The sequence below is a fragment of the Eupeodes corollae genome, chromosome 1 (genome assembly GCF_945859685.1).
Source record: "Eupeodes corollae chromosome 1, idEupCoro1.1, whole genome shotgun sequence".
Lineage (NCBI taxonomy): Eukaryota > Metazoa > Arthropoda > Insecta > Diptera > Syrphidae > Eupeodes > Eupeodes corollae.
Window position 1 is genome coordinate 108354066 of NC_079147.1, and position 27436 is coordinate 108381501.

Below are 27436 nucleotides of genomic sequence, written 5' to 3' on the forward strand. Positions count from 1 at the left end.
ATTCAATTGAAATATGGGCAAAATGAAAATTTCGCCATGGAAATAAGGATGTTTAGCACTGGCTTTTGTGCCCCCAGGCGAAGTTCTGTTCTTCTTGAGGCAGCACCGGGACCTTGGAATTTGCCGAAATTAACAGTACTCGCACACAGGAATGGTTGCGAGTTGTAAGTCACTAGGCCCTGGACTGTTGCGCCACCCAATTTATTTTATTTTATTTTTAAGACGCTGGCAAAGTGGTTCAAAAGGAACTATTAAGTCACTAGGCCCTGGTTCACAACGGACTGTTGCGCCACCCAATTTATTTATTTTTTATATTTAAGACGCTAACAAAGTGGTTCAAAAGGACTATTTGGGGAGCTCTTCATCGAGACCACGATACAGGCCGGACTTTTGGACAACGGGTGCTGCTGCTAGTAAAATTAGTTTTCCTAGAACCCAAAAATAGTGTCAAGGCATAGCATAGACGGTTTAAGGTCGTAGTAAGCCAAAGACATGTAGGCCTCTACAAGCATTGTTGCAAAACTGTCAGTTGAGAAGCTGCAGAGGGTGTTGAGCAGGAGGATATCGGGCAACAAAGTCCAGTATTTAAGAAATGTTGCTCACAATCTTAATCTGGCATAGAAGGTAGCTCGCCTTTCAAATTAACGTGAACCAATCCGTCCTTTTAAGGACGACCAACTATTTATGAGGATATAAATCTGCTGCGAAATTGCCTGCATTAGTATTATTTTGTAATAAACTCTAATCTGAATGAACAAAATTTTGTTTGAAAACAGTACCTGTGGTTGGCCCGCTTCACGGGATCTCAGGATTTAAACTACACTTTTTGAGATTCACACCCGCTCATGCAACACCGTTGCTCCGCTTACGTATGTAAAGTCGCTAGGCAGGCGCCTATATCAACAATTTTTTTTTAATAAAAGCACCTGTGGGTGGCCCGTTTCGAGAGTTCTCCGGATTTAAACTCCACTTTTCGGGGTTGAAAGCCACTCACGCAACTCCGTTGTTCCGCTTAGGGTATGTAAAGTCGCCATGGCAGGCGCGTATGTCAACAACTTTTTTAAACAAAAGTAATTGACTGTAATCCTATGTGATGGACAGCCATGCATCCTTTGAAAAGAGTATAAAAGTATTTCGCATTATTTTAAGTTTTTCTTAGAACTCCGTGAGGTAAACACCTCACTCAGAGCGCACTATTTAAAGTGGTGACAGCGTTCGAAGTGCTTTTCGGCGTTTTGGTTGATTCGATATGTGAATCTTCCTTTACGCTTAAAAAGCATTTTAAGCGTGTTGCTGTTGAGTTCTCTGCCCATGAATAGGCGTTTTTAAGCGTTTTACAACGTTCATTATGGGAATGTTCTTAAGCGATTGAAAATTGAAGCTAGACATTTAATAGCTTAGAACGCTGTTAAAGCGTTTTAAAAATTCTTTTTAGAGCTACAAAAAGTATTTAAAAAGATAAAAGCAGTATTTCTAGCTTTTGGAGCGTTTTTTCCAAAAAAAATTGTTTTAGCTTGAATACGACTCTAAGCGTGCTTAAAATCAATTTTTTCCATAAAAATCACCTGAAGAAGGCTAACTTAGCCGGAATAAGTTTCAAAATCAAATTAACGATACAAATAGCCTAACAAAAAAGACTACTCCATCGAATTAAATTTTCAATGAAAATAATAAGCTAGTGGAAGGACAAATATTTTTTCATACAAAATGATTTCGTTACTCTGACCATTTTCTGTGCGTGTGTCACACAAAAAATATCAAATTTAATCGGCGGGATTTCGTTATGCGGGATTTTGTTTTGCAGGATTTCGTTACGATCCCTAAAGAATTCTATAGCAACAAATCCTTTGAAGTTTACAGAAGAAACGGAAATGGATGACCGCAATAAGTAGGTTTGACTTGTATCATCGACGCACGTGAGCTAGAAGTTGCTTACATTGTCCTTGCAATGTTTTTCTCTAAATGTTTAGTTTTGAGGAGTTTATGTGCTTTAAAGGGTGTCCCGAAATATTTAGAAGTCAAACATTTCTTCATACCTAATCATATCTGTAGAGTAAGTTCTACGAATTTTAGATCTCTGTTGAATGGAACTAAATATTAAAGAGTTTATTTTGCTGTTTTTGTAACACTCCGTAGCCAACTCTGGCATTACAAACAAAATTAAAAAGAGGCTGGAATGCAACACACACTGCAGTTAACTTTTTTTTGCTTCAAGGTGTTTTGTTGCCAAATTTGTCGCCGTTATCTCATCAGGATTATCAGAAATGTTTCACTTTTTCTCTTTCTCTAGTGCTACAAAAAGAGAAATACATCTGTAGATTGTTACGATGCGGTATGAAATTTAGGGGAAATAGTTATTTTCTTGCTCGGAATCATAGATATTGTGTCTGTATTGAAACTGTCTTTGAAGTAATTGATTTCGACTAGATCATACAGAAGATATCAATATGTCTCTCTAAAAGTAAGTTCCTTGCTTTGTTCACATAATAATTTCTAACCTTAGAATCCAGCCTAAAGAAGGTTGTTTAAAAATGATTTGCACTCTGCCAGGTAAGGTTGAAACGAAACACTTTTAAACTAACTTTATCCATTCTTCAAACCACGATTTTCTATATTTTACTATCGAGACTGTAATCCTTCTAACTATTTTTTCAGTTCGCCTAAACTTAAGTTTAACAATATAGTTAAAATTGAATTTAAGAGACTAAAGGTACAGTGGTAAAAGTTCAGTTTCAATAAGGAGCATGTAGTGTGGAGTTGTGTTTGGCAGTCGAAATTGGTGTTTAAGAAGTACTTCAAGGCAGTTTCAAATTGACGCAGCTCCAGGATTCTGCAACGTATAGCATTATTGCTTCGGAAATCTTTGTTTCTATTAACATTGTGCCAAACAGTCAAAATCGCATTCTTCGAAGCAGATAGTTTCTTTTAAGGGTGTCTTTCCATGTTAATGTTGCTCGTAATGGAGAAACTAAGTATTGGTATTCTTTTATTGTTTCAATGGTGTTCTCCCGAAAAACCAAATTTTTATTTGCAACAAGCGACCTGCTTCTTTTCGTAAAACCATTGCTTTTGATTTGTTAAAACTCACCGCAAGGTTCCATTTCAAACACTAATCTCGTAGCCATTTATAATGAGCTTATAATGGTCAGGTGATTCTGATTTTGCCACAGCTACATATCCTGCTTTAAGAGGAGATTATGGTCCAACTGCACAATTGAAATTGTAAGGGAATTAAGAGAGACTGGATTGGTTACAGATTGTGGCCGTGGGGCCTGTGCATCATCGTTTCTCTAGTACTACCGAAAATATCGCCGCTTTAAGTAAAAGTGTTTCCGAAGACCCGAATTTGTCGATTCTTCGTCGTTCTTGGGAATTAGGACTGTCTTACGGACATTGTGGCGTATTTTGCATTAGGATCTACACCTACATCCATACAAAGTCCAGCTCACACAACAACTGAAGCCAGCTGACCACTTACAACGTTTTAGATACGTCGAATGGGTGCTTGAAGAACAGGTGGTGGACGGAGATTTCTCCAACAAATTTTTTTGGATTGGACCTTACTTCTTCGAAAACGACGTTGGAACGACTGTCACAGTCAATTCGAAGCGTTATGATGGTCATATGATAACCGACTTTCTTATGCCTACTAATGAAGAATACGACTTGGAGAATATGTGGTTTTATCAAGACGGTTCCACATACCACACAACTCGAGCGAATATGGCTAAATTGCAAGAGGTATTTCCTGGCTTCGTAATTTCTCGCTGTGCCGATATTAACTTTGGACTCTTTTTGTAGGGCTACGCTAAAAAAAGCAGTGTTTATGCAGATAAACCTTTACCTTTTGAGCAGTTTAAAAACAACATTCGTCAATTTATGGCTACGGTACCGTCCAATATGTGTCAAATAGAGGTCGAAAATTACCTCAAAAGAATAGATGCTGTCAACTATTCGCTGTCAAAATACAAAAATGATCTCAATGTGTTGCGAACGTCGAAAACGTATCAATGGTAGTATCATTTTTTATCTTCGAAGAAATGAAGAAAAAATCAATTTATGAAGAGGAGCGTGGAAAGGTCGGCCCATAATATGGAATAGATTAAAGGTTTATAATACCCTATTAAAAAACCAGTGGTGTTTCAAACAATATCTCCCCAGTGAGGATGGCGTGCATTAAAGTCTCAACCGATAGTTAAAGCATCAAAAGCGCTTGCTAAAGAAATTAATCTCTAAAGATTTCTTTGTAGACTATGACTTCAGTTTCCAGATGAAAAGTAATAGTTGCATGTTGTGGATATATCGTTGTTGAATGGAACAGCTTGAAATGAAAAGTTCTGTCTTTGATGGACAGCGGTGCCTTTTCCTTAATAATTTCTTAAGATATTATAACCTTCAAATATGTCTCCTACACAGACTTATTTCTTGAGATTAAATTGTTTGATATTTTTGTCAAAACAGACTTTAGTTAAAAGATTATTAAATAGGTTTTTGGATTAATTGAGAGAGTTATTGGGATTTCATTTAAAATACTTCTTTATTTAACGTAGAAGTTTGCTTTTAGAATTTCTCGTTACATCAGCAAAAGAAATATTATTATTTCTGTTAATAAGCGCTACAAAATAAGCTTTTTGGGGGGATGAGGCCTGCGTTCTTTTACTGTATTTTAAATATGCCTGGCCACTCTGCTAGCTAGCTGCATAGCCTACTTCATTGTATTTAATGCATTTTGGAATTGGAAGCTCCTTATTTGCTTCTATTTTAGCTTTGCGCAATTCAATACAGGCTTCAAAGGTGTGATCCTAGTTTTAATATCCTAGAAGTTCTAACTCAACTTCGATGCATGGTAATGCAGGTCCTTAAAAATTTTTGACGAAATGAATTAGTACTCAACCAAGTTGTGTTTATTCAACAAACAATCTTTAAGAGCTTAAAATTTTGCTAAGAAATTTGCACTAAGAGTCGCAACATGAATACCCCTTTTCTGCTTAAAGATAAATACATATTTAAGGTTTGAATAATTTTTAACTCACTTGACAATAACCGACTTCTGGATTAAATCGAGCATACCCCAAGAGTATTCGTTTAAGTTTAGCTTGATTAATTGTACCAGTTGGCCCTGAACAAAGACTCGAACCCGTCCGATGGAGGTCCTTGAAAAATATATATTATTTATTTAAAGGTAATTGTTTCATTAAATTATATTCTAAAAATAAACAAACTGTTATTTATGTATGTACCTTAACTATTTGAATACCCAACTCCTCATCATCTTCTCGCCATTGTTCGCTAAAACATTTGACTTCTTCTTTTTCCCAGTCAACATTTTTTGATTTCAAATACTTGTCAGCCAGAGCAAGCCACAGCTGAAATGAATTAAAATCAAAATTGAATTACATTTTAATTTCCTCTCTGTCTGCCGGTTGAAGGATATGTATAGAATATCTATTTAAGAAGGAGTCTCCGTTTTGTATGCTTCACTACACACCTTCCGTCTAAACTCTGGTGGCATCCCTCCAGGCAAACGTGCAACCATTTTCATTGCATGCAACCATTGATTGAAATCTGATGAAGATTCTGTTTCATCGGCAGGAATTATTGAACGTCCCGCTGATGCTGATGCCGATGCTGAAGCTGAGGCTGAGGCTGTTGATGCTGTTGCATCCCCACGTCCTTTTTGTGTTGTGCTGCCAGGAGGTGAGGTGATACCAAAACGCATTTCCCGGCTCGATTCTCCTAAAAGGAAACAATAGAATTAAATTTTCTATCAAATTGGAAATGACATCTGCTTGATGTTAAGAAGAATTATAGGTTCAAGTCTATAAAGAAGGTATGTTTAGTTCATTCCTGGATGTTGAGAGAACTTGATGTGAAAGCGTTTGTGGAAGGTTTGCCATGCAAAGCAGGAAATTTCATTTTTATTTTATTGTTTAGACATTCAACTACAGATTTCTAAGATTTTGTGCAGCTTTATTTAAGAATTATTCACAAAATTGAAAGGAATATAAAGAGTTTTCTTTGTTAAACATGAGGATAATGAACCTGGAGTTTGAGCATCATTCCCAAGCAATGTTTTCAATATGGACATTTGAACAGCAACAAAATTTGAAGAACAAAGAATATATAGACCAAACTTTGAATTTTCGAATTCATTATTTTTGGAACAATGTCTAAAAATAAAATCACTGATCCTTCTCTCATTTTTAATGCAGGCTTCTTATTAATCCTTAACCCCGAAAGAACTTCATTCGAATACCTCTAAGTCTAACTTCTCTGAAACTCGAACTTTTTCGTCGTATTTTTGCATTCCCCTCAAGTTTCGTCGAAATTTTCTTTAAATTCTTGGCCCCTATTCAATCCGTCTTATTTTTAACAATTTAAAACTAACTTTCAGATAAATTATGACCAAAAGAAAATTGAATACATTGAATTGAGAAAAGAGTTGAAAAAAGAGAATTGCTGAAGATTTTAGCGTTGCCAAGAGTAGTTTTTCGTCGATATGGTCTAAAAGAGAAAAATTAAGAATTTAGGAAGATTGTGCAAATATTAGTTTGTGAGTATAAAAGTGTTGAAAAAACTGTTTTCAAATGATTCGAAAGTGTGCGTAGCAATAGTTTTTCTGTAAGCGGTCCAATGTTAAAACAGAAAGCGCTGGAATTTGCGGAAAGCTTCGTATTTCCTGATTTGAAGGCAAGTGATTGTTGGCAAACCAAATTTAAAACCAGTCATAGTTTCGTAAGCACATTTTTTTCTGGTGAAAATGTTGTCCGAGGATTTAAACTTGGTGACATTTTTAATGTCGATGGAACGGGATTTTATTATAAATGTTTGCTGACACGTACCTTGGCTTTTAAAGGGGAAATAGGGGTAAATGCTTTGTGTTGTTCAACATGACAGGCTCAGAAAAGCTTAAGCTTTTTTCATCGGGTGGAGAAAAAATCCTAGCTGTTTTAATAAAATACAATCTTTGCCAGTTGATTTGTAAAATTTGGATAATCAAAACAAGTTAAGGATAAATTAAAGTTTATAAAACTTAAGTAATAACCACACCCCGCCAAATGGCTTAACCCTAGAAAGATAACCATATTTCATTATTTCATAGACCGTAAGTGATACACATGATTTATAAAATTTAAAAGTTCATTATAAACGTCGTATTCTAACCAAGATCTTATGGCTGAATCACAAACACGCTTCAGCTTCGGCTTCATATGACGTTTACGAGTTCAGCCATAGATATTCAATGCATGCTATCACAATGGAGCTTCGAAATCACGTTTCTTTTGACAGTCGTAAGGAAAAGGACGTAATGTAACGTATTTATGGAGGGATGAAATAATAGAAATGTCATTCAAAGCAACCTCGAAGCAGGCCCACCGTAACGCAGACGAAGCCAAAGCTTTTGATTCAGCTTCATCTGAGTCCCGTCTATCAAAATGCGTAGTCAGATTGGGTGGATTTCACCTGTTAATGACGTTTATTGTTTCAATAGATTTTCTGATGAGTGGAAGATTGTATTCACGCCTAGCGGTCTGGCGATTGAAATGCCCATATTAACTGTCTGAAGAAAATGATTCCATATTTCTATGCTGCCGGACACTGCTTGTACGCCAAATCATGTCACCTGTATTTGCAGGTCATGATAAAACTGTCTTCTGTGTGGGGTGATAACCCCAGATGAATTTAAAAACTTTGTGCAAGAGCGTTACTTTACTATGAGAAGAACTGACCGATTTTGGCCAGGGGTGTGGTCGCACCAGACGATTGAACAAACAATGCGTGGAATAAAGAGTATTGGTGGCTTGACACGAGGGCGTGGAATTACTGATAGTGATTAGCAAATGGGTTCTAGGATTCACTGGCGTTTTTTTTTCTACTAGTAAGCAACATGAAGATTTTGGGGAGGAATGTAAAATTAGAGATAATACAGGCATTGCAAAGCTGACAAATTGGTTCCAAAGTCATCCATTTCTAATTACAAATGAAATCATGCCAATAGCGAGGTGCATCGTTGCAGATGATAAAGTAACTTGCTACAATGCTAATTCTCTAGGCATGCCGACAATGAGCCATATAGTGGGCCAACGAGTTTCAGCAGTAAGAAGGGACATACAAATTGAATACTACAGTTTTTTTGCGGACAATTACAGACACGAAAAAATGCATGCAATATTTTTTAGAAAATTTAATAAGTTTTCATTTCGTGTAAGAAAACACATGTTTTCCTTAAATGACTACAGAGTTATTTTTCATACTAAAACAAGTACAAATAAATTAATATTATATTTATTCAGGAAATTTAATAAGCTTTAATTTTGTAGAAGAGTATTTTTTGATACCACAAATAGGTTTTAAGATAAACCCGAAAAACCAAAAAAACCTATAATAATAATAATCTAAAGCATTAGTTGGTTTAGTTTTTTTTGACAGCAAACGACTTTTTTGGTTAATGTCGTTTATTTACTAAGAAATTTTTAACTATATAACTTAAGTGTATACGCTTTATGGCTCATATAAAACCTCCCTAGATCATAAATTGATCAAAAGTTAATGAGTTTGTGCTGCGTTATTGGAAAAGGTCTTATTTTTCGATTCATATTATGCTCTTGGTCCCTACGACCCAGATAGTATCCTCGCTATTATTCTGAAGAGGTGTTCTTCCACGCTAGCAAAACCACTGAGTAAGCTTTTCCATCTATCCTATTCTTATGGGCTCGTTCCTAGTACTTGGAAAACTGCATTTGTTGAGCCAATCCCAAAAAGGACGAATCTTCTTCTCTCACAAATTACCGACCGATACCACTAACGTCCCTTCTTTCTGAGGTCATAGAAAGGCGGATTAATTATCAGCTTAAGAAATATATTGAGGAACGGAAGCTTCCTAATGACCGGCAATACGGCTTTCGAAACAATAGGTCCACTGGTGATCTCATGGTTCATCTCATCGAACAGTGGAACAAATCTTTACATCGTTTTGGAGCAAGTAAAATTATTTGACTTAATATTTCAAGGGCATTTGATAAAGTCTGGCATCTTGCACTTTTATCAAGATGCATGCTTTCGGTATCGACGAATCTCTTCTTCGTTGGATTAGAAATTTGCTTTCGAACCGTTCAATACAAGTTGTTTTGGACGAATTCAAGTCTAAAACTCATAAAATAAATGCTGGCGTGCCTCAGGGGTCTGTTTTATCTCCGACCCTCTTTCTCATTTTTATAAATGATCTTCTGTCTGATACTTATAATCCAATAATTTGTTTCACTGACGATAACACTCTTAGGTTTTTCGTTTCCATACTCACAACCCTTGTCTTCGAGCGTGGAACTGCAACGGCAAAATATGATTAGCCAATTAAATTCCGACCTACACAGCATTGTAAAATGGGGAATACAAAATCGTGTGCTTCGAAAACACAATGCTGTCTTGTATCGTTAAAGCGAGATATACCCCCTTTGCCACTATCTATGAGTGGCCCTTGCATCAACGAAACGGAAATTCTCGACATCCTCGGAATGTGCACTATCAACCACCTTTTGTGGAGCGATCACATAAGCGATGTAGCCAAAAATACCGCAAGATGTCTAGGTTTTTTGAGTCGTTGCAAGAAATTTGTCTCTCCGTGGTGGTGCTCCTGTAACTTATTCAAGCCCCTTAGACATTATTCAAAAAAAAAGCTTTAAAAATGATTGGTGACCTTAACATAGTACCCGTAGCATGATGGTTAGTGCGTTGGACTGTCATGCAAGAGGTCTTGGGTTCAATCCCTGCCTGTGCCACCTTAATTTAAAAAAAAATAATTTTCGCGGGTACTGCCTCTTGCGAGGAATTGACAAATCCTTCAAGAGTAATTCTTGTCATGAAAAAGTGCTTTCTCAAAACTAGCCGTTCGGATTCGGCCTTAAATTGTAGGTCCCTTCCATTCCTGACAACAGTACTCGCACACAGGAATGGTTGAGAGTTGTAAGTCACTAGGCCCTGGTTCACAACGGACTGTTGCGCCACCCCATTTGATTTGATTTGACCTTAACATCATCAACTCGTTTACGTCACTCGAACATCGACGCAAGGTTTCTTGCCCCACCCATTTTTGCTTCAATCAAATATATTTTTTTGATTTATTCAAGTACGTAATAGTTGCTAGTTTTTAAATGACACTTACTTGAGCCACATTTTTCTTTTGTCCTTGTTTAGGGCATTTTTTAGCAGTATGAAAAGTTTTAATGACCTTTAAGAATGTTTGCTTTCCAGCAGAGTTTGAAAATTCATCATGAATCGTTAAACGTCACAACAAAGCTTTCAAATTATTGAAACCGGCTTTTAAAAAAAATCTGTTCGCGAATTTTGAATACTTCGTTCATTTTACGGGGTTAAGTGTTGAAGTTCATTTCTGGTTCACCAATTACCAATACACTGATACCTTCCCATCTCGTTATTCGATTTGGCTTATTTGCTTAATATTTAGGAATTTACAAAGGGAGTCCAAATTTTAAACCTTTGCAAACTAGTGATTTGCTTTTGTTACACCCTGTAATTAACATTATATAATTGCACATGCAAATTCAAGTAATGACAATAAGTCAAAATATGTAAATATCATTTCATTGGTATAATACTTGTCATATATTCTTGGCTCGAAATGGAGATTCGTTTTCCCGCGTATTTTGTACTATATAAGAAAACTAAAATTGTCAATCTTCCTATTATACTTTAAGTCGTTGAATTTAATAAAGTTCCTGAATTTCTTAAGCATATAAAACTCTACTAAAATTATATCAAGTGGCGACGAGGATTTTAAAATGGAGGCAGCGTTGAGAGAAATTCTTAACACTCAAAAACAGTGGATGGAACAAATTTTAAGCAACAACCAAGCTTCATTAGAGCGTTTGATGAATAATTGCCCATCCAGTAGTAAACCCACAATACCCCAGTTCCATGCAAATGACCACGAAAAAGAATCTTGGGAAAGTTATCTTTTTCAACTCCAACAACTTTACGGCTAATTCTTTGGAAGATGACAACTTAAAAAAGGCACACTTTTTATCAACATGTGGGACCCAAACCAACGACTTGCTCAGGAAGTTGGTAGGAACAGAAGATGTAAGTAGACTCACATTCAAAGACCTTTCTGCGAAACTAACTAAACATTTTGAATCCAAACTGCACGTGCTTGCTTCGAGATGTAAATTCTTGAAACAAAAAATGCTCCCTGGTCAAACATATGCAGAATGGATTGCAGATTTAAGAGGTCTTGCAAGAGATTGCGCTTTTGTCTGTACCAAAGATAATTGCAACACTTCATATGCCGATAACATGATAAGAGACATGATCGTCTTTTATACACCTCACGACGCTGTTCGTATTGCTGCTACGCAGAAGAAGAACCCATCATTGGAAGAAATAGAGGAACTCACCACAGCTCATGAATCAACACAACAAGCTACAAATATTCTAAAAGGAAGCAGTACTTCCAATCTATCAACGACTGCAGAAGTTAATCTCATTAAAGGCTCCAATAATTATTATAATAAATCAACAAGTAAGTCTCATGATAATAATTTTAGCGTTAGAAAATCGTGCCCAAATTGTTTCGCTCAACATCCCAGAGATCAGTGCAAGCACATTGATTCAATTTGCGATTTTTGTCAACGACGTGGTCACATACGTATTGTTTGTTTATATGCAAAACAGTCAGAAGCTCCCCACTCATCAAAAGCTAAACCACGTTATCATTCTTATCAGTCAACAAACCGCAAGCTACGTTCACGAAGCACGGGTGCCAATCGACGTCACGGTAATCGATCAAATCAGAGTAACCAACAACAAAAGCAGACAGAATCTGCACACTCTATCAACGAAATAGAAGACCAAAACGTAAGACATGATGGTGGAGTTGAAATTGTTTCCTCTGCTTAATTCGAGACCGATGTCAATAAAAACAAAATATTCGTCTCGCTTCATATTAATCAGTGCCCTTTGACTTTTCAGCTAGACACCGGTGCCACCTGCTCACTCATTGGTCTTGATGGATATTACAGACTTGGCAGCCCACATTGTAAGCCTTCGTCACGATCACTTAAAGCTTATGGAAATATTTCTCTGCCGGTTAAAGGTGTTCTTAACGTAAGTGTACAGTGGAATACAAAAACAAAAACATTACCACTTTTAATTTGCAATAACAAACAAGCCGCAAACATAATGGGTATGGATTGGTTTCAAGAATTTGGTTAACGTATTCAAGGTGCAAATTCCGATTCAGTTTTGCAAATTGGATCTGATTCTAAAGACCAGCTGTTGACGGATGCAATGTCACTCTGCAAACAACATGAATCTGTGTTCAAATCGGAATTAGGTTGCAGTAAGTTTTATGAAGCACATCTAACAATGAAATCCAATTGCCAACCTAAATACTTTAAATACCGTCCGGTACCTTTTGCTCAAAAAAAAGCTGTCCAGCAGGAGCTAGAACGTTTGCGAAAGTTGGACATTCTACGTCCCATCGAATCAAGCCAATGGGCCGTACCCATTGTTGTGGTAAAAAAGCCAAATGGAACCTTACGCATATGTGGAGATTTCAAGATCACGATCAACCCACACTTAGAAATAGATCGCCATCCAGTGCCACGCATAGAAGACCTTTTTCAGAAATTGTAAGGAGGACGATACTTCACGAAAATCGATTTGTCCGATGCCTATCTCCAGATACCTCTGGACGAAGAATCGAAGAAAGTCTGTGTAATTAGTACCGAATTCGGATTGTTTGAGTATCAAAGGTTACCTTTTGGTACTTCCAGCTCAACTGGTATCTTTCAGCGATATATGGACCAACTAACTGCCAATTTGGATTTCTGCGTCTCGTACCTAGACGATGTTATCGTGTCACAAATGAAGAGCATCTAAACAACCTTAAGATTTTTCTGGAACGATTAGAAAATCATGGTTTGCGATGTCGACTAGCAAAATGTCAGTTTGCGAAGACTGAGGTGGAATACCTTGGTCATATAATTGATGCAACAATCAAAGCTATCATCAATTTGCCTGAGCCAAAAGATCTAAAGGACCTGGAAGCTTTTATTGGTAAGATAAACTATTACAACAAATTCATAGATAATTTTGCCCAAATAGCTGCACCGCTCAACAAGCTAAGAGCTAAAGACGAAGATTTTAAGTGGGAAAGGAGCAACAAAATTCTTTCACCGTTTTTAAAGAAAAAATTTCAAATGTATCACGATTAACACATTTTCAAGATGATCTACCTATCACTTTGGCTACCGATGCTTCTTCGCATGGCATTGGGGCAGTCATTTCACACATTTATCCGGATGGTTCAGAGAAACCAATCGCGTTTGCCTCAAAAACATTGGATGCCTCTCAAAAAGGTTATAGCCTGATCGAAAAGGAGGCTCTATCGATAATATTCGGCGTAACTAAATTTCAACAATATTTATATGGTCGTCAATTTGAGCCCATAACGGATCAGCAGCCGTTAGTCACTATTTTCAGCCCTAGTAAAAAATTGCCGCATATGACTATACAAAGGCTACAACGCTGGGCAATTTTTCTAATGGGGTACACCTACCTATTTTCGTCGAAGGCTTTGTCTAAGTGTTTCTGCTAACATTCTTCTCTTTCAGAGCCAAAGTCCAAGGGTGGTTATACCTTCTGCACTGCAACCTAAAGTACTAACACTTCTACATCAAGGTCATTGGGGGGTAACTCGGATGAAACAAATGGCCCGCCGATACTGTTGGTGGCCCAAGGTTGATGACATCATTGAGTCAACAGTAGCAAAATGCATTGCTTGTCAATCGAATGCAAACCGATCACCAAAGGAGTATTCCAGTTGGACGACATCAGAAAACGTTTGGGTACGCATTCACATAGTTTTTGCTGGCCCTTTTCAAAAGTCTATGTGGTTAATTGTGGTAGATTCGAATTCGAAATTTCCATTTGTCATTCGAATGTCGTCAACAACTTCCCAGGCAACCATTCACGCTTTACGTTCCATATTCGCTTTAGAGGGTTTACCAAAAGTCATCGTGTCCGACAATGGCACACAATTTACCTCTAAAGAGTTTCAGCAGTTCTGTCAAGATCATTCAATTCGGCACATGACCTCAGCTCCATTCAATCCCGAGTCCAACGGGTTGGCCGAAAGGATGGTAAGGACTTTCAAAACGGCTTTTCTAAAAATCATGACTGGAGATACGACGGGCGATGATGCACTCGCCACATTCTTATCCACTTTTCGAACCACACAGGACGAAATGGGAATATCTCCAGCAGAAAAACTTCACGGTCGTCCACATCGAACTTTACTCTCTGCTATGATTCCTGAACAGAAAAGATCTATTGAGCCAAATCAACCGAAGTTTCGTACGGGTCAATCCGTATATCTTCGACAGTATCTTAAAGGAAAAAAGTGGGTCCCAGGCAGAGTAAAAAAAATCTCGGAGAAGGATGTACGAAATAAAAACAGATCAAGGGATCTGCAGACGCCACCAAAACCAGTTAAGATATAATGCAAGCAGAGATAGCGACACCGACTTCTCTCTTCACCAACAAGAATCTATGGACCGAAGACAGGCAAGTTCTTACAATTTACTTTCTGATAATATTTCTTTTTCAAGTCAAAACCAACAACATGACAACACTTGTGATGACGATGTTTTCATTGATCCGGACTCTTGTCCTCCAATGGTTGACTTGTCAGGAGATCAACAAACAACAACTGCGGACACACCTGTGAATTCAAACGAACCGAAAGACGTACATTATATCAGCTTTATTACGACCACCCAAACACTTCTAAAAGTTACAATTTGTGAAAATAAACAAAGCAAATACATTTAAATCGACCTATTAATTGGAATTCCCAACTGTTGACTGACTCATTCAATCCACTGCTCTTATAAGAATAATTTTACAGAATTCATATGGATTTACCAAATAATTTAAAGTTAAAGTAGCCATTGCGTGATTTTAACTTTAACAAATTGTTAAGAGATAGGAAGATGTTAAAATCATTTAAATGTTTAAAATGTTGCGCCCTATCCTTAGAATAAAAAAAAACAACATTTACATAAAAATAGAAAGTTCATTAAGTTAATCACATTGATGTTGCCGTTAAAACAAAATCTGCTACCAAAGTAGATTTTATACTTATTTTCTCAAGAACACAACATACCGCTTTCTCTATTTCCAGTAAATGAGATGATTCAATCTTATGCCAATCCTCGTAAGCCTTTTATCCTCGTTTTATTATAGAACAATAAACCTCGCATGCCTATCAATATTCTCTGGAAGCTTAAGCTATACGACTATATACAATTATACATATATAGCCGATATCCTATATAGGACTGGGAAAAATCAAAAGGGAGCAAAAGTCAACTACCTTCCCTTTGATTTCTTCAGCACACGCATAAATCGCAAAACAAATAACCAACTCTGAAAATGTTGGGATATTTGTGACAGACCATAGACACTTCTAGGTTCTAGACAACCCCAGTTTCTAGGAAATATATCACCAGCATCAAAAAGGAGGAGCATGACAGAATGAACATTTTAATTTGAAGCTAACGACAACAAGCACGAGGACGACGACAACGAAAACGACGACGATGAACCTATTTTATGTCGGTTGTGTTTTTGCGCGGAAAATATGCTACTTTGCGATTCAAACCACCACATCAAGTCGCAGTCAGGGCAATGTATGATTTGACATAAACAAACGTACAACTCAAAACATTCCGATTCCCAGCGATGTTCAGGCATTTTTGTGTTTTGTTTTCTAATTGCATTTTCTTGTCTTGTCTCTTCAGCGCGGGCGGCGGCGGCGGTGATGACGACTTTCTGAAGCTGTTTTACGATATACCTAAAAGCTAACATTTTTATAATGGAGAAGTCATTAGAAGGATCTGCACTCGAAAATGTCAAACAAGGAAAAACTATATTTTAAGTGGTGTAGAAGACAAAGGACTTCTATCTAAGTCGTCGTGAAATTTATACGCATACTTATTATATTCCCCTGAAGCGAAAACAGGACAAAGGATGCAATACACCCATTTTTGTTTGGTAACCAAAACAGGGAAGACTATTTTTCATCGAAATAATTTATCCACCCATATAGAATGGAAAGGAAAACAATTTTTCAGAAGACATCTTGAATGGAAAAATAAATTATTGTTTTAGTCCTTGTGAGTTGTGATACAGGTTCGTCCACAACCACATCAGTATAACAGAGTAATTTGAATTCGTTGGAATTGGAATTCAGTATTCATTCCTATATTCGAAACTTAATGATGGCATAGTGCAGGAGATATGCAGGACTCTGAAGAAGATCCTGATAGTCATTAATTTGTCGATGTGCAAGGACGATATGAATTTGCTCAAGAGCACAATATAAACATTTTTCAATAAAATTATTCAAAACTACATCACAGGCAAAATATTTTCGTATCTTCATATTAATCTCTTCTGGTAACCGAAACATTTTGAATTGAAAAATTTTCAGACGTAATTTTAAAAAATCCAAAATTTACATTTTTAATTGTATCGGACAAAAATAATGTTGGAACTTCTGCTTCTTTTAAACCCGAAAGGCTAGTTTTTTTCGTTCGTACGTCCGTATGCCCGTTTGCGACGTTTTTTTCGTAGTCCATAGCTCAAGAACCAGAAGAGATATCGATTTAAAATAATAAGGCAGAAAGGGCTCTCAAGAAAATTGCGTGGGTGTTTTTTTTTACCATAGCAGTTTGAAAAAAAGGTGAACATTTTGGTTAACCCTAAATATCGTAAGAACCAAAAACGCTTAAGACTTGAATAATATATTGTAACGTGAAAGCAAAGAAGTTTATTTTTTTGAAAAAAAAATCCATTTAACGTTTTTTTTTATAAATCAAAAAACTGAAAAAAAAATCTGTCACCTCTAAAATTTTATGACTTAAATATGATTTCATCTCCAAAACAATTTTGTGCAACGAAAATAATGTTTTTGACATCTGATAAAATTTTGAGAAAAATCGAATTAACAGTTTTTTTTTATAAAAAAATAAAAATCTAAAAAAAACATTACTCAAAATTGAATATCGATTCAAATATCTTTTCAAAAACTAATTTTTATAAGAAATATTGTTTTTAACATTAGGACAAATTTTCAGATAAATCGACAGTTTAAAAAAAAAAAATAAAAAAAAAATACTAAAACTTGGTAAAAATTTACTTTCGACTCAAAAAGCTTTTCAAAAATTTAAAATATTGGCTTCAAACTTATTTTATTTCACAGAAAATATTGATTTCGATATTCAGTAATTTTTATATAAAAATCCAACAGCCCGAAATCTACAAAAAATAGTACGCAAATTTGGTAAAAATTGATACAAGTACATATAGACAAATTTTTAAGCAAGACAAATCGACAGACGGGATGGGAAGTATCAGTGTGGGTCGCATCCCAGCCGCTTTTGTAAGTCTTGTTTTACAATAGGTTTTCGTGTGACTCTTAGGTTTGAAAGTTATGGTAGAATCATATATAACACCAATCAACAATAAAGTTCGTTTCTTCCTGTTGAACAAATAAAATAGTATTTTTTTAAACATTTCGATGTCCTAAATTTGAATATTACCTTTAAATTTTGTCATCAAACTAGGTTTTTAAAAGTTTTTTAGGTGCTAAAGACAACCAAAAAAGGGGTTCTTACAACTAAGTTAAAACACAAATTATTTCTGAATAAATTCAAAATAAATAGCATGATCATTTTGCTAAGTGCAAATTTTTATGTTTTAGGAACAGTTCAAATAATTTTAGTGTCTAACCTAGTTTCTGGAAATTCTCAATTCTTTGAATTTAATACTTTCATAGATTTAAAAAATTGAAGTTTTGGAGTTAATTTTTATAGCTTTAGCTTTCTACTTAAGTTTTCAAAATATGTATCCTTTTTCACCATTTAATTGTTATCTGTGATAAATATACAGAGTACTGAAAGTTTGTTAGTTTCCTGGATGCAAGTGCCACTCATGGAAACCGTCATCGATTTTGGGTTATCTTTTAACGACAAAAGACAGCATTGAGTTTTGGAAGCATTAAATTCTTCACGGTTCTGTCAGGATCGGAATTTAATGAGCTTATCATGCGCTGCCGTTGAAGTTCCACAATCGAAAGACAATGATTTGAAACTAGAAACGAATATGAAAAACTGTCGTCAGCGAAACAGTTTAATTGATTAGAAATGACTTACAACAAATAGCTTATGAATATAAGGAAGAGAGACAATACGGAGCCCTGGGGAACACCAGTTTATGAGTTTTATGAGTTTTAGACTTGAAACCAACAACCAATCCAACAAGAAATTCATTCGAGATTAGTGCAAAACTCTTGAAATATCAAGTGCAATCATTTTACTTTCTCCAAAACGATGTAAAGATTTGGTCAACTGTTCGGTGAGATAAACCATGATACTACTATCCGTGCCAGCAGATTTCTGAATGTCAGATTTCTGAACGAGTGCGAAAGAAGATTCGTCCATAGAATCGTTTATGCTTCCAAGTACAGGAGAAGAAATGTTACTCATTTGCAGCAAACTGTGCTGCAAGCAAAGCGGCACTGTATATCAAGTTTTATTGGACGCATTGAATACTTCAATGCAGGTGATGACTTTAATAGTTATATAAAGCGGTTAAACCATTTATCAAAGCTGAACAAAATCATGCATGATGACGAAAAGGTTCCATTTTTGATCGGAGTAGGAGGTGGAGATTTATACTCTATTTCCAAGACATTGGTTACGCCGAAAAGTAAAGATGAGTTGAAATATTCTGAGTTGGTTAATAAGCTAAAAGCGCATTTCCAACCCAAAAGAAATACGGCGGCAGAGCGTTTTAAATTTTTGAACCGCAATCAGGAGTCGGATGAAAAACTGTCCGATTTCATTGTGGTGATTAAGCAGTTGGCAGATATCTGTAAATACGGGAGTTTTTTAGAGGAAGCACTCAAAGACAGGTTACTAATGGGTATACAAAACAAAAAGATCCAATCCAAACTTATAGACATTGGAGATTTAACGTTTGAGAAAGCGTGTGAACCCGCATTAAATATGGAGATGATTGAGTTCGAGATGGTTGACATGAGTGAAGGGGCTTCGAATTCTATGAAAGCCAAACATTCACATGAGGCAAGTGGTTCAAATTCAAAGTGTCAGGAGAACTTGAAGAAACAAGGGCATGAAAGAAAGCATGTTCATAGAGTTCAAGATGGTCTAATTTCGCTAATGTGCAATGTAATTTTTGCAAAAAATGGAGCCATGTGCAAAAGTACTGTTTTCTGAAGAATAACAGTAGAGGTAGATCGAAGAGCAGAACGAGATGCAATGATGTAGGTTATATTAATAATTTGCACACAGAAAATAATCCTTTATTTTTCAATTTAATTTGTAATGGTGAATGTATAAAGATGGTGCTGGATTCAGGGGCTTGTACCTTGGTGATGCATTTTAGCACATTTAAATCTTTATATCCAAACGTTGAAATCTTAAAAAGTTATCGGTCTTTAAATGTTATTTCTGGAGACAGGGTAGAGATTGTTGGTTGTATTGAGGCTTTGGTTAGTTTGTCGCGGGGTAGTGAGTCGCTTGGTTTGGAATTAGTCATAGTTGAGGGCCCAAAAGTATTTGTACCACTTCTTGGAAGAACGTGGCTTGATAAGTTGTTACCGGATTGGAGATCTAGGTTAGTTAGTGAAATTAGATGCGATAATTTAAAGGGTTCAGGTAGTGTTTCAGATTTAGTGGAATGTTATAAAAACATGTTTCATGGTGATATAAAAGATTGCATCAGGCATTTTAAACCAAAAATTCAAACCGTACACAGTGTCTTTTGGGGTTAGAGATTCCAAATGGTGAAACCAAATGGTGACATTTGGCTGTGTGTCGATTGTAAAATACAAGTTTACGGGGTTTCTCATGTTTTTGCGTCTTAGATTTAGAAGGAGCCTACCAATAGGTAGAAGTAGATACAAATTCAAGAATTCCTTACCATTTTAGGTCTAAAGTCAGCTCTTGCAAGGTCAAGTGCTATATTGATGATATTATCATCGGAGGTTCAGATGAAAAAGAATGTAAAAAGAACTTATTAGAGGTTTAAGAAAGGCTGAATAAGTACCATGTCAGGGTCAAGTATGAAAAATGTCAATTTTTCCAAAAGGAGATTTCTTATTTAGGTTATGGTCCTAGTCCGTAGAAGCTGGAAGCTGTTCGTGAAGCCATGAGAACCAAAAACGTCAAGCACGTTTCATTTAAGCCAAACAAGTCTACGCCAGCAGTGGCTGCCTCAAGGCTTAATCGTTGGGCAGTGATTTTGAGTATGTATGATTATAAGATTGTGTATAAAAAAGGTTTACATATGTCAAATGCTGATGGTCTCTCTCGACTTTCTTTATCTTATCCTCCTGAAGTAGAAGAACATAGTATAAGTTCGATTAAATGTAATGAGTATCTTAATGTAAAACTTTCAGATATAGCTAAGGAATCAGGGAAGGATTGGAAAATCAGAAAAGTTTTGAATATGATTCAGTAAGGTTGGCCAAGTAGTGTGGGAGAAAGTTTAAAGAAATACTTTTTCAAGCGGTTGTTGTTGCTGGAAGAAAGAGGTTGTTTGTTTTATGGTGAGCGTTTGGTTATACCGGATGTGGTTCAGAGGTCCATTTTAGATCTTTTTTATGAGCCTCACGTTGGAGTGGTGCGTATGAAAATTCTAGCGCGAAAATATTTTTGGTGGCCAGGCATTGATGCTGACATTGAGAATTTTGTTTTAGAGTGTAGGTCGTGTAATTTTCCCACATAAAATGAAATTTGTTTGTATACCGAAATCCTGACCAGTTAAAGTTCCTTAAGAAGTCGTTGAAACCATCCCAGTTGGCTCTCTCATATTGTCAAACGATTCTCTTAGGGGTTCTTACTTTAGCTGGGATTTTTGGCATGAGATTAGCAGATAAAATACAATGGTCTGATTAGCCTTGAGGCTGCTATACACTCTTTGTGTATTTATTAGGGTCAAAGGTAAGAAAAAAGTCTAGGGCGTTAGAAGATTGACCTGCAACGCCAGGTATTTGAGTTGGTTCGTCAATCAGCTGAGTTAATTGATTTAACTCAGCAAAGACTTAAACATAACTTCCTTCGGGTCTTGTCTGGCCAGAAAAGCAAATCCCAAGAAGAATTTTGTACATTAAAATCGCCCGCAATAATGTGTGAGGATGATGGGCAGCAAAAAGCCTTATAACTAATATATATTTTTTTTCTGAAAAGCCTTAAGAGATAGTCTAATTTTGTAGTCGTATTTGAAATATAGCTATCACAGCCAATTGGAAAAAAGTGCAATTCGAATGTCAGAAACACAATCTTGTCGACCAGGGAATTAAGCAATTAATTCCTTTCACCTATCAGATGGTAGGTTGTCAGATGATTTTGAAATCCTTAGCGGAGTCAGACAGGGCTTTATTCTGTCGCCAATATTGTTTCGATGGTGGTAAGCAATGTTCTTCTCGCAGCTTTTTCAGGTAGCGGAGGGATCTAATGGACTTTGAAAATCACTTGGATTACGCGAACGATATTTGCTTACTCTTTCATAGGATCATGGATCTCCATCGAATGACAACAAGTGTGGAAAGAGAAGCAGAAGTTGTGAGGCTGAAAATTAATTCCGGAAAAACGATCAGCCTCGGAACCCGACCATCCTCTTAAATAAATATTTCTTCGCAACCTATGGAAAAAGTGGAGAGCTTTCAATACCTTAGAACTATCGTCTCCATCGAAGGCGGAACTTAGCAACACATCATTTGCCACATCGGCAAAGCAAAAGCGCCGTTCGATATGTTGTCGAAAATTTGGAGGAATAACGCTATCAGCTTAAGAACAAAGTTACGACTGTTTCGCATAAATGTCGAATCTGTGCTTCTTTTTGGGTGCAGCACTTGAAATGTTAATTCAGCCATTACAAGAAAGATGCAAACCTTCGTGAATAGGTGTCTTCTTAACATTCTAATGATTTTCTGGCCAGACCGTATATCAAATGAGGTACTTCATTGAAGGACAGGCCAGGAACCTATAGACTCTATAGTACGAAGGCGTAAGTGGCAATGAATTGGACGCTTCAAAAAGGTAACGACTGCATTGCAGGCCATCGCATAGAGGCCCTATGCCCTTTAAGGGGTATCCAGCGGATTTAACAGGTCTGAGGACTTAAGAAAATAAGTAAGTATCAGATGATGACAAAATGAATACTGTATGAATACGCGAAAGTTCGGAACTGCAAATAATTTTTAATCTCGTTTTATTTAATGTCATTTATTTAATATAGTTATTCATGATGAACTGATGTATTCGAAATGTTATAAAACCTTGTTTTAAAAATATACAAATTCTTTAAGAAGACTTTAAATTTAAAAAATATCTTAAAATTTAACAAGCACATGCATAAGCAAGCAGTGAAATATTAATCATTAAAAATTTTAGTATTTGTTTAATATATTTATAAAGAAGAAATTGTGCTATAAGTATCTGTAGAAAAATAAAATTACCTGAAGTTTCATGCGAGTCCTTTTGAACGTAGCTACCAGCTAAGTTCTTTATCGAATTAAATAGATGGCTCATAGCAAATCAATATATTTCTGTATTTTTCTCAAAATCATTTTCAAATATTTTATTTTCTAATTTTTCTAATTCTTATAATTATTTCGAAGACACTGTTGGCTTTATTATTGGCACCATATTTACATGAAAAACTTTGACGAGACAAAGTTTTGTTTTTTTATTTTTTCATCGATTACAAAAATGTTTGTATTTATAATCTAAATGTTATTATTTCAATTTGATAAAGGCCTAAATATTTTCTTATTAGAATGATAAGAACAAAATAATAATGTGCCAAATTTTTTTAAGGGAAATCGGTGTTAAACTTTTGCGAACACCAATAAAATGATTGGATAATTTATGTTTTTCAAGTTTTAAAAATGAGCATTAAAATCAATAAAATAAACTGTTCTTGTAAAACTAGCACAATATCCGCTAATTCTCACATACTCTTACGTCTTTACATAATTCACAAATTGATTGAAAAAAGTTATAAATATATTAAAATTTCAAGGTCTCGGGATGAGTACAGAATGGAAGGTGTCTTAGCTTCACTTTAATTTAAGAAACAATTAATTGGCATAAGAATGAATATTGTACAAGACAAAAGAATGTTGGGTTTAGTTTAAATTTATAAATTAAGCGCTTAAATTCAGAACAGACTTTAAGCTTTAAGCTAGACAACCTTAACTATTATAATTCAGAAGTTATAAGCTATAAACACTTCATAAAAAAAAAACATTTCATAAAAAGCGTTATAATTTTTTGTTGGGATTTGTATGGGCTTTTAATCAATATGTGAAGTATTTAGAACTTAAATATCTGTTGGGACAGGTCTATAATGTCAAGTATTATTTCCTGCAGGCCCTCCAGGTTAAAGGTCGTGCATCAGGTTGACTTCCAGCTCACGTAAAGAAAAATCTATGGGATGGAGCGGACAAAAAGAGGATGCCAAACTGCGATATTTGATGTTGTGAATACTACCGAGAAAACCAACAACGCTTAATTGGATGCTTCTTTGTAATTGGAGCCAGACTTGAGTTCTTCAGATCATTCTACCAGACTCACCATAATGCGATCGACGATAGGCACGTTTAAGAAGCTAACATCGACTCGATACTTGACGATGTTGTGACTTTAACCAAGTCACAAGTAACCTCTTTAAAGTTCTTTGCAGCCAACACAATTTACCAAGAGCCAGTGGCACCACTGCCAAGTTGCAATCAGAGAAAATCCCTGGTTTGATGAGGAATGTCGGCAGCAAATGCAGCATAGAAAGACGAGAGCTGCTCGCGAACTCTATGAGCAGAAGATTTAAGAAGAACAATGAATTCTTAGAGGGGAAAAGAGAGAGCATGAGAAGCGTGCGGTCAAAGATGTTGAGAAGTTCAAAAGCAGAAATGAAGTTCGAAAGTTTTATAAATAGGTGAACCGGAATTCCAAAGTACACAAACCTCGAACCAAAAAGCTGCAAGGACGAAAATGGAAACATCATAGTGGAACCGCAGTCGATGCTGAGAATATAGAAAGACAACTTCTGCAGATTGTATAACGGCGACAAAGAACCGAATTGCGCTGTTATAGTCTTCCCGACCTAGACGAAGTAAAGATTGCCATATCTAAGCTGAAGTCTCACAAAGAAACAGGATCAGATGGCTTTCAAAAGTGGTAAGTTACCTTATCCAACTTGGAGTGCGCAACAGTAGCTGTCCACCGAGCTAAATGGAGAAGTTTGTTTGTTGTAGCCTTAGCTCACACAAAACTGTAGCGCCAACCTAAGTATAAGTTCCTGCAGCAATCCATTTGTACATTTTAGCTACACTTTTTTCATAAAATTCGATTTCACAAGAAAAGTTCCAAGGAATATTTTACAGTTAATTTGGGAAACATAATTTTGAAAAACAAGGAAGAATTTTAACCTATACATGTCATTGCTATATTATTTTATGACAGGTATATGTTATTTTTGAGATCACAATTCTTTTAGAAACCTTTAGTTATTTTAGTATAATGGTTTTAAAAACCTTTAGTATACATTTTTAAAATGATATTTTATACTCTTATAAATATATTCTTTCTAGTTTTTGCATTCATCCCTGACAACAGTACTCGCGGACAGAAATAATTGAGAGCTTTAAGTCACTAGGCCCTAATTCTCAAAAAACTGTTGCGCCATCCAATTTATTTTTTGATTTTTTCAACTTATTAAAATGGTTTTTAAGGTTAGGTAATCGCAAGTTATTTATGTTCAATAAAGGAACTATATGGAAAATGAAACTGACATAAAAATCCAATTTCCGTTGACAGGAGTCCAAATTGTTATTTTATATTAGAGCAACATATGATGCTTCGAGGGGGTAAGGTTAACTCAAGAAATTAATTCTTTTCAAAGATACGTTTGCAACATAGGAAATTAGGTTAATAATTGAAAAGAAAAAAGTTGAAGTCATTGTTATCGATTATGAATGTACATAAATCGTTTGGAGAACGTATTTTAATGTTTTACATTTTTTTCCAGGGTTTTTTAAATTAATTGACGTACATTTTTGTCACACAAGTCACGTGGCCAAGTTGCCCATAGTTTAATATTAAATTAATATTAATGGTGCCATTACTGTTAGTTACAAAATTTTAACATATAATTACACTGGTCGACAAAATTACGTTTTTGTTTTGATGCACAAAAAAAAACAATTCATTATTCAAGGATTAAGGTGCCCTACATTCGAATCTCTAGCATATCAGGTTTTTCACTGTCCTAAAACCGCTAAAGACATCCAAAACCTTTGTTTTTTAAAGGCTAAGTTAAAACACAACATAACCCTTAACATTAAACTGCATAATGATTCTGCAGTGTACAAAACATTCCTCTTTCACTTGGATTTAATATCAACTTTAAGAGGGTTAACACCAACTTCTTGGTTTAAAAACAAATTAATAAGCATTTCTGGCTAAACGGCTTATCTAACCTTTTCAACAATAATAATATGAACGTTTGTTAAACACGTAAAAATGTCCATGTGCCCTAAAAAAAGCACCACAACGACAACAGTGAAAACACTTAGGAATGTGATTGTTGACGGACGCATACCCGCTTGCCATAATAGCCTGCAACAGATTTGAAACATTTCAAATGGTTTGCGTTTTTTTTAAAATAAATTTTCATGTTCAAATTGAAAAACTCGTAACAAAAAAATCATCATCCTTCTTTATTCGCTCAAAAATTATAACTTCCATTTTACGTATCAAAATTAAAAAAAAACGGAAATTATTGATTGGCTTCCAACTACAAATGTAACCAAATCTATTGATAGAAAACGACAGAATAAATAATTCTGAATCTGTTCCTGCAATTCCAGTGGCGTGATGGTAAGTGCATTGAAAGGTATCTGATTAGATCAGTAAGGCTGCTCTGACCAGCGACAGAGGAGCCTTCGCTCTGACTACACGGCTATTTTACGGCAGACGGCTTGACTCCAGAATGAAGGTAATTTGATTTGATTTATTGAATTCGTTATACAAACTAACGTTAGAACTGAAGACTAATATTCCATTTATTCTTAGATTTATAGACTTACAATGCTTTGAGCAATTTGCAAAAAACGCTTAACTGAAGTCATACTTGTTGTAAGCTGAAATCAATTGGTTGAGGGGACTGTTTTTATCATATAGTTCGATCTGCTTGATATAGGACGTAAAGCAACTTGTCTTCTAATACTTGAACGGCTATAAATAAAGTTTAATTGTTCCCCCTCGCATGACAGTCCAACGCACTAACCATCACGCTACGGGTACTACGTTTAGTCAAATAAGAAGAGTCTAATTGATAATTATTGAAAGTCAAAACATTTTGTTTGCTTGTAAAACACATTGATTTATATTTGTCTATCTTTAGTAAAAAGCTTATTTATAAAAAAACCATTCTCGAAAACTATTTAGATCATCTTGTAGGAGTAAACAGTCGTTAAGTGAATCAATACGTTTGAAAATTTTAATGTCATAAGCGTAAATTAAAACAGATGAGTGTTTTATAATAGAAGGTAAGTCGTTAACGAACAAAATAAACGGTAAAGGTCCTAAGTGGCTACCTTTTGGTACGCCACAGTTGGTATAAAAATATGATGACTGCACATTCCTAAAAACTACGCTGTATGATCTTTGACGAAACCCAACTAACAAATTTATAGTTAAAGCCTTGGGACTCAAGTTTGGAAGTTAACGTTTTATGGCACAATTTATCAAAGGCCTTACAGAAGTATGTAAAGACACAGTCAACTTGTTTCCGTTTTACAAACGAATCGAAACAAAAAGAACTGAAATGAAAGACTTACAATTAAACGATATGACTTTACAAACAATGGAATCAAATAACTTAGGGATGATGGACAGTTTTGCAATAGGACGATCATTTTTTATTTCATTTTTACTAACCTTTTTATTTATCGGTGTTATGTACGAACTCTTCCAAATTTCAGGAAACTTGAAGATTTGAGCGATTCATTTAAAATTAAAATATGAAGAGGGTAGGATAAATAGGATGTGCATTTTTTTAAAACATAAGAAGGTACACCATCTGGATCAGTGCTATGACAAACGTCAAGTTCTTAAGCTTTGCGAACGATTTCATCTTCAAAGATCCAAAGACTAATTGAATTCAAATGAGGGAAATTTAGAGAGAGGGCCAATAACTCAGGCGTTTGAAAGGATTTCGCTACTTCGAAAGCGTCTTTGAAAAATTTGCAAACATATTGAAATTTTTTCAGAGTTATGGCTAAGTTCGGTGTTGAAAAACGTGCAGTTTGGATACCCGGCAGTAT

The 27436-nt window shown here is 35.6% G+C and overlaps 1 protein-coding gene across 7 annotated transcripts in view; it reads right to left on the reverse strand.

The window, feature by feature from the left end:
- LOC129939236 (titin homolog) overlaps positions 1 to 27436 on the reverse strand; it is a 46444-nt gene that overhangs the window by 11263 nt on the left and 7745 nt on the right. For 6 of the 7 annotated variants that reach the window (XM_056047177.1, XM_056047176.1, XM_056047174.1 and 3 more), the window contains exons 3-5: positions 5489 to 5736; positions 5241 to 5366; positions 5034 to 5153 (exon numbers count right to left, since the gene is read on the reverse strand). In XM_056047177.1, coding sequence (XP_055903152.1) covers positions 5034 to 5153; positions 5241 to 5366; positions 5489 to 5736 — 494 coding nt within the window. Of the gene's footprint in view, positions 1 to 5033; positions 5154 to 5240; positions 5367 to 5488; positions 5737 to 22567; positions 22719 to 27436 lie in introns of those variants that run through there. The other variant, XM_056047178.1, reaches the window with a different exon arrangement.